The sequence below is a fragment of the Montipora foliosa genome, chromosome 2 (genome assembly GCF_036669935.1).
Source record: "Montipora foliosa isolate CH-2021 chromosome 2, ASM3666993v2, whole genome shotgun sequence".
NCBI classification, from domain to species: domain Eukaryota; kingdom Metazoa; phylum Cnidaria; class Anthozoa; order Scleractinia; family Acroporidae; genus Montipora; species Montipora foliosa.
Genome location: NC_090870.1, coordinates 56,058,748 through 56,067,301, shown reverse-complemented (window position 1 = coordinate 56,067,301; position 8,554 = coordinate 56,058,748). Strand labels below are relative to the sequence as shown.

The following is an 8,554-nucleotide window of genomic DNA, read 5'->3' as shown; positions in this document are numbered from 1 at the left end:
ACATTGTGAGTTGTCAAGGAACAAAGGATATTCCGCAAAGGACATTAAATTTCGTGGAGGCCATTAGCTACTCGCTGTCGCCTGACATCGAAGAAATCCCTATAGGTCATATAGTGCAGATAGTGAGAATGTGGCTTTGTTGTGCATGTTTCGACGTTCGCTGTTTTTATAAGAAGCGTTTTTTCAGATACTCTTAAACCTCAAATGGTTATTTTTGTCCTTTGCGGGGGTGATTAATCGGGCATTGTTAAACAAAATCATATTTGATAGAGGACACTTAAAAAGGCTTTGCTTTCAACGATACTGATTGCATTATCATCATATCTTTATTTATCCTTTATTTTTAGAGTAGCTTGGTGCAGCTAATATCTCCGAGCATTTTACCCACCCAACCATGAAACACCACAGAGGACAGAAATCAATACCGTGAACTTAATGCCCTACTCTTTGCGAATAGTATATGGTTTCTTTTACTTCCCACATGGTTATGAACATTGAAGGGTTGTGAGACGGCACCTACGGTTTACCGTCCTTATCCGAGATGACTAGAGAGTCTAACCATTTGCAGATGTCATTACAAAGGCAGCACTTTCTCCTGTGTTAAAGCCTTAAGTGTTTGCCCGGCCGGAGTCGAACTCACCGCCTCCACTGTGGCAGCCCGCTGTTCAACCAACTGAGTCACCGGTTATACTTATCTTCTCGAATACAAAGAGTGGAAATCAGTTACATTGAACAAATCAAATTTAAAATGCTGATTTCAAAAACTCTCTGGGAAGAAAAATCAATGAGGAAGGTATCAATCGTTTCCCCTGCAAACTAAGGTACATTGCAGAAATATCTTGTTGAACTAACTCCATTGCTTTTAGGAACAGAGTTATTAGGAATGCGGGCCGTGCGAATAAAAGCACCGAAAAATTCATATAGTTCTTCTTGAAACAATTGAGTATATTGCTTTAATAAAACAGATTGAAGTTAATGTCTTTTATCTTCCGCCTTTAATAAACGTTTCATAAAAAAGAGACTAAAACTCCAATTTGACCATTGATTGTCCAGAAGTCTCGAAACTTCCTCAAACTGCTGAAATTGTTCCAGACAAAACCGTATGTCCGAGTTTGAGGAAGTCTCGAGAAACTTCCTTGAACTGTGCCAAGCCATCTGTCGCCTAGAGAATTAATGCTGCATTTTAAAAATGGGAAATGAAGTTTTCCTTTATCAAGGGCACCAACGAGCAAACTAAGCCAAAAGCGTTTAAGAGACATTTCAATCTAGGCTCCTTGCAATGTAGAAGGACTGTCTAAATATGTGTTTTTATCACCTGGAAGAATTTGATCTGTTCGGAAAATCTTAGCCGAAAATTGAAGGTTCTTAGAAACTACAGTTTGGCTGTCCCGCACACATATTTCACATTCCCTGCTTTATGTTTTTCCGTACCGACCAGATGGACAAATTCGTCACAAACGTCACCGGAAGTTGTCTGAAGTCTTAGCTGTGAAGAAGACTTCCGCTCCGGTTGTGCTATGTAGTGCCAACAAATCATATTTCTGTGGGGAATGACAGCTGGAATGAGAACATTTTTTTTCAGAACCACACTCACATGGGTGAATTTTAGCAAGATCTTTTCAATTTTCAGCTGATTACACGGACGGAAAGACGCTGTGAACGAGTAGTCGACAGTGTAGTCGAAGCGTCGCTTTTTCCGTTGCGAACTCTCTGTTCTACTATTTTCCCCAGCATTAGCCTCCGTTGCAAGCTATACCGTGGAATACGGATATGGTCTATTGGGGACACTGTAAACTGAAATCAACAAATGAAAGAAAATCTAATCAAATGTTGATTTTTGAGGAGAGGGGAAAACCGGAGTACTCGGAGAAAAACCTCTCGGAGCAGAATACAAAACCAACAAACTCAACCCCTTCTGGGAATCGAACCCGGGCCATATTGGTGGGAGGCGTTGAGTGTTCTCACCATCCCTGCAACCAAGCGGTGGAGAGTTTAGAATAGAGAGTTCGCTTCACCTCAGAGTGTAAAAAGTATTTGCATTTGAAAAGATTTCCGAGGATTAGCGTCCATTGCAAGATATTGTTGTTCCAGTCCAATAGTGAGAATACGAATATGGTCTATCTAACATGATCTCTTCTCTAAATTAACGACTATCGTTTAAAATTCGTAATTTGCTTTAAATTTATTACTATCGTTAACTTAGGACACTGTGTCCCAGAACTTGCGGTAGCAGAGAAAATAAGGAAATAAAAAATCATATCCGTGGATTGGATTTAAACCCAGAGTTTCTTCTCTATTGGAACCGCTTCTTTCCGCTTCGCTACTGAAGAACAAGACACCGCACTTTAAAAAAAACATATAACTCTCCCATAGAATATCAATGCTGTAGAGTATTTAGGCCTAAGCTTTGATTTTAAAATGTTTAGCTTTGTCGTGAAGTTTGGAAACCGACCTTTTGCAGTTTTTATTATTGTTTGTTGCCGAGTGTATAATACACCAGTATCAAATAGTGTTTGAAATATTGTCCCTGAGCAGCTAGCGGTGTGGTGGTCAAGTGGTAAGGTGACAGGTTAACAATTAACATTCCCATCTTCGCGTACTATGTCCAATTACATTTTGGTTGTCTTTATAAAGATATGTGACCATTTTTCATAACCCATATCATACACCATGTCTTCTAAATTAACGATAATAGTATTAAGAATTAACGATAATCGCTAAAGGAAGAGTTTCACGTCTCTGCACATGGACAAACTGTCACGTCAGATCATTTAATTCCTTTGTTATTGAAACAACCGAAAGCACTGATGCAGGAAACGGAAGCAATGCCATAGAAGTGGAATTACTCATTGGAAATACTTTTGCAATCATTTCCTTTGTGCTATGAACCTACTGCATGCGAATAGATAACTCGTGCGTAGAATTAAGTGTTCGACCCGTCAAACTTAAAGTTGAAATTTTTTGTGTAAACCCGCAATATCTCCCACCAAATTTGGGCCTCAGTCATTCCGTGTATTTGCTTTGATACTCTCAGTGATTAATGAACATCATCTGGTTCAGTAAGAAACCGTAAAATTTACAACTGTGGAACCGTGAAAAACTGTCACTTTAATTAATTCAAGGTATAGTATGGGTTAACTTCTCGTGCTCAGTGGAGCACTGATAGATCATAGTTAGTGGAGTTAGGGTTACTTGGATAGACCGACTGTCGGATAGACCCACACGTCTTTGAGTGGCGCGGTTGCAGGGCTCTCTTCAGTCGCGCGAACATTGGCACTAGAAACTGTCAACATGGCGGATGTTTAATATTTAGTTCGTATTGATTGAATTATGCTCTTCTTGTGCGTTTTTAGAAACGTACATAGGACAAATGTATTGTTTTTAACACACGAGGGGAGTTTTAAGGTATATACACATATCTTGAGGCAGCTGATTTGGAAAAAACTCATACCAACGACTGTACTTTAGCTATTATATGGAACAGTCATTCATTAATCTGATTTCTAGCTAATGAGGTCGAATAAGATTCTTGCTTAATTTACAGTGCTCAAGAATAGCAAGGCTTTCATCTAAAACCAAGAAAAAGGAGACTGCTGTGAGAGACATAACACTCTATTATTACAATCGTCAGAGGTTCTTTCGCTTGGTCGGTCTTGCATGTGCAAGTCAGTTCGTATTTTGGTCATGGATGGCCTATTTCCAGTTGAGCAAGCTGCATTTTGCGGATCTATTGAATCGAGAAAGTAAGAAAACCCAGGAAAAAATTCTTGACGTGTCATCAAAGCCAGGAGTCTCATGGAAAATCGTGAGATTTCTTGAGGTCCGTGAGCCAATTTTAGTGTTTTGCTATTTTTTATTCACAAATACGATGTTCGCCCTTTGGCCCTGGGATACCCCACTCCATAGTTATACTCATCATATCGTCGTCATATCATATCTTAATTTACCCTTGGATTTTAGAGTAGCTTATGTACCAGTCAAATTGAAGCTTCAACTTCCCCCCTGGAGCATACCCTGGGCATTTGACTCCTTTTCCTGCTTGGGGGCTGGCATTTGATCACCACTCATAAGGGGTGGGGAATTTGATCGCTAGCCTCGATTTCATGTTACGTTTCCACGTGGGTTGATAAATCATGGCTGAGACAAACTTAGATGCATTCAAAGGTAAAGATTCCGCATTCTTGGCTGATTGGTTGAAAAGCAAAGGCCTACACAAACTTTGTTCCGTATTTGAAGGTATTAAGAACCAATTTATATTATCTTTGAATATATAAATATATTAAATTGTATTTACAATATAAACAATAATTCAATACAATACAGACGTCGCCGGATATGATTCATAGAGGTCAATAGGCCTTTTGCAACTAACGATCACATGGTACAAAATCCTCCATGCTGGAGGGCAAGCTCATTATTATTCCCCCACTGGGACATTAAAACAAAGGCAAGTCAAGCTTGACTGGTTCAGGTCTCTTTGTTTTAATGTTCCAGTGGGGGAACTATAATGCTTGGCCTCCAGCATTGCAGATTTTGTACCATGTAATCATTAGTTGCAAAAGGCCTATTGCTTTGACCAACCCGGTGTATTTATGAATATTTTATACATTTGTAACGATTAATATGTAGGTGTATAAGTAATGGAATGAATGTATGGAATGTATTTGAGTGTCGTTGCATGAAACTCCGTAAAACCAATGCATTCAGTTTATAAAAATCTGGTATTTCGCGGTGGTGGGGGCATTTGATCACCTGAAATGGACCTATGATGAGGTATTTGAACAGCCTTTTGGGTCGAGGAGGGGGGCATTTGAACAAAAATTTCCAAAAATTCAAATGCCCGGGGGAGGGGGGGGGGGGGGGGGGGATGTTGAAGCTTCACTTTGACTGCTAATATCTCCAAGCACTTACCCTCCCAACCGTGATATACGACAGAAGACAGACCACAACACCAGGAACTCCCTGCCCCACTCTTTGCGAATAGTGTATGGTTCTTTTATGTCCAACTGGGTTATGAACATTGAAGGGTTGTGAAACAGGGCCTACAGCTTATCGTCCTCATCCGAGACATAATAAGGGAATTGCTCCACCCTCTAAATATTTTTGACGTCTTTCATTTATTTATTTGTGTTTGTTTTTATTTATTTCTTCTCGTTTCATGATTTTTCTAATCTAAGAGTAGAGTATTTACAACAATTTTGGGGTGTTCATAAATGAATATAAGTTATGTGATATTTTCCATGGGGTATTTATGGAACATAACGTAATATAATCAGCATATTTGATAATTCAAGCTGGCAAATTTGCAGTCCTAAAAAAACAGAGGCAAAATGTTTAATCCATGGCTGTTTGAAAAAGATGTTTCCATAGTGTCAAAAAGGACTGAGGATGTTCAAAGAAAATAGACAAACAGAATGTTATAAAATATTATGTAAAGACTGCCATTGGAAGCTTTTCTGTTGCAAAACTTATCACTGGTATCCTCATCTGATTGATAAATGTTGTGACTCTTGAAACTACTCACCTATTATAGTGCTTATTGGTGTTGGACTGAAGCACTGATTTTCACAGCATACAGTTGTGTTGTGTGATAGTTTAGAAGGGACCAGGCTCTTGTATCCCTGGGCTGAGAAGTCCAACAATGTATTTTGTGTACAACTTGTTTGGGCAGCTTCCATTGACTCTTTTATGAAACAGATAGTGTGATCTTATGCTTAAACTTATTGATTTTGATAAATGAATTAATTTTCAGGAGCAGCCCCTTCTATTGGCTTGTTTGGCTGTTGGTGTAGGATTATTTTTTACAATATCAGGGTGGATCTATAGTCTCAGGTAGCTTTAGTAATATCCACGGAAGAGTTACGTTGTTGGGTGTGTAGCACTTGTATTTCAACAGAATTAACTGTTGGAGGGTAATTTGAAGTGCTATTTTATACCCATGTAAGCCATGTGAGCGGTAGCCCTACTAATGGAATTGGGCCCACACAAGGACAGAGAAAAACTCTGACCAGGGTGTGAATTGAACCCACGACCTTCGGGTTAGATCAGTTGGTAGACCAGCGGTGATGTAACTCGAAGGTCATGGGTTCAAATCCCACCCTGGTCTGAGTTTTCTCTGTCCTTGTGTGGGCCCAATTCCATTAGTAGGGCTAACGCTTACATGGTTTACATGGGTAGAAAACTAGCACTTCACATTACCTTCCAATAGTTAATTCTGTTACTATGGCACAGACGTTAATTTTAGGAAATTTCTACCCCCAAGGACCTCTATCTCGGACTGACTTCAACCTATGTTTTCAAATTTCATACCAACAAATTAAAATACTCTGGATCCTGAATTTTGAGACACCTGTGTTAGTATGGTATCCAAAGTACATGTACAATGTATCTACTCTGGGTGTGGATTTGTCTGACTTGCATATTATTTCATAAAGAAACACAAAATCCATTTTCAAATTCAAAAATTCAGATTTTCATTTTCCTAAAGAAATGTATCCTTATGGTCAATTATGTAATCTAGGGATTTTTTTGTTAAAGGAGTGTAAACCGGCTGGTACTTCAAGGTAACAATGTAAGAGTGGTGACACACACTCCACTTGGAGGTACACGGTCTGTCATGGTTCCTGTGTCAGATGTGTCATGTATTGGATCCAGAATTGGTGAGTAAGTGCATTATCATAATGTAAAACACTGCTGTATGTTGGATTCATGGAGATATTTCATTGATTTCTTTGAGATAGTTGACTAATTTTGTAAACATTGATTCTATATATTTTGATTCCTTTTTTTTAAAGGTACAAAGCCTCAAGTGACTTTGAAATTGAAGGGACACAAATTTTTCTTTCTTGTGGACAAAGATGGAGAATTTATGCAGCCTAGTTTATTTGACATGACTGTCGGAGTAAAACGATTTTGATGAGCGAATTCCAACAGTTACATAATTATAAAATCTGCGACTTTCTGTTTAGCTGAACGGCATGGAAGTGCCAGGTGCACTACGTACAGTAAACTGCATGTAGAAATCACCACATCAATTATTATTGCTGGAATTCCACCAATTTTTCATGGGTTCGATTCTCGTGCCATCCTCAATGTCAGAGTTTTTCTTTTTGTCCACACCTCTTAGAGATAGATGAACTCTGGGGAACCGTGATACAGAGCTTTCTTTCATTGGTTGCCGTGAAGAACAATGAAGACGTACCTAATTGGTTCTTTTTGAAAGAAATGTGTGTTTGCTTGTCCGACGAATGAGCTTTCCATGAGTCCAGTAATCTATCTTTGAGTTCATGTCTGCCTCCTCTTCAAAGCGAGTCTAAGTGCAAAGTTTTTGTGATGTCAATTAGTTCTGCTTTACATATGAATGAAACCTAATTTTCAATAGAAAAACTTGTGCTCCATTTAGCCCGAGAATTGCTTGCCATACAATGAGAGTCGTTAGTATGATTGCGTAGGTGGTTATTCAAATTCCCTGTGCTAATTGGTTGCACTTGAAGTGATTATTACGCGATAATCACCTAAGCGGTTTTTTCAAGATGGCCGCAGGCCGTTTTGTCGAGGTGACAGACGAAGAAATTAACTGTTTTAAAGAAAATGCATATTTTGCAATATAATCCCCTATGTCATTATACCAAAACAATAATTATTCATCTAAGGCTCAGTGAATATCGGTGAATGAAAATCTCGACTTCGTCTCAGTTTTATATTCACCTTGCCTTCGGGGAATAAAATTTTTCAATTAATTTTACTCTGCCCCATGCGATTACTATTGGCTGAAGTGGAAAATAACATGATACTCTTTGTTTGTCCACCCAAATTTTCCATAAGAATTGCTTTTGTTTTCTCTTGGGACCATTGTAAGTGCCAAGAGAAACAGGGAACAATGCTTATTCAAAATTTGAGTGGACAATTAAGAGTATTATGGTATTTTCCACTTCATCCAATTCTTGGTTTGCACTCACATGATTAGACGGCCATGTTTGTGTACAAAGCAAAAGCAAATGTCGCTCACGTTTTGCATAATAATAGAGCCAAATTTCGCTATTGTTCAGTACACTAACATGGCCGCGAATGATCTCAGGTGCAAGCCAGGGATTGTTCCTGTGCCAGTTTTGTCACCGTTGTTGTTACTGGCACTCTTAATTGTTGGGTAAAAGGGAGAAGAAACTTGCTTCTCGGGACTGAAGTAATTTTGTATTGCTTAAAATGTGGTCATGATAACCTTACAATCCGAGCATTGAAAACGCCTGAGACACTTTCGTTGATTGATGGCTTGTGAATAACAATGTGAAGTCATTTTGCTCGTGCTGCGCCATCCGATACCCGATAAATTCAATAGAAGAACCCTCGGTGGTTTCACGTCTCCGGCTCCTGACACTAAAAGGAAAACTCGGTTAAACTATATTTTTTATCGTAAACTACTTTTATTAAGACTAAAAATAAAATAAGTAGGCAAAGCGGGTTGTACGGCTGTAAGGATAAATTGTGTTTGTTTGACCAATATTTAGCCAGGCACGGCCCGACTTCTACAGGGAGTTAAATCGCTTAACTCCCTGAA

General features: G+C 38.9%; 1 protein-coding gene across 1 annotated transcript; it reads left to right on the top strand.

Moving 5' to 3' along the window:
• Nucleotides 1–3,257: 3,257 nt before the first annotated feature.
• On the top strand, nucleotides 3,258–8,247 carry LOC137990984 (transmembrane protein 223-like). The gene is made up of 5 exons (XM_068836113.1): nucleotides 3,258–3,405; nucleotides 3,545–3,820; nucleotides 5,753–5,832; nucleotides 6,538–6,659; nucleotides 6,795–8,247. The coding sequence occupies exons 1-5, from the start codon at nucleotides 3,331–3,333 to the stop codon at nucleotides 6,914–6,916; spliced, it is 675 nt and encodes a 224-aa protein (XP_068692214.1). The 5' UTR covers nucleotides 3,258–3,330; the 3' UTR covers nucleotides 6,917–8,247.
• The last annotated feature ends 307 nt before the right edge of the window (nucleotides 8,248–8,554 follow it).

Bases quoted from the DNA above. Each gene is read 5' to 3' on its own strand.
- LOC137990984 (XM_068836113.1), top strand. From the start codon at position 3,331: ATGCTCTTCTTGTGCGTTTTTAGAAACGTACATAGGACAAATGTATTG. The intron at 5,833-6,537 runs GTAGCTTTAGTA...TTTTTGTTAAAG, and splicing joins GGGTGGATCTATAGTCTCAG to GAGTGTAAACCGGCTGGTAC. The intron at 6,660-6,794 runs GTGAGTAAGTGC...TTTTTTTTAAAG, and splicing joins ATGTATTGGATCCAGAATTG to GTACAAAGCCTCAAGTGACT.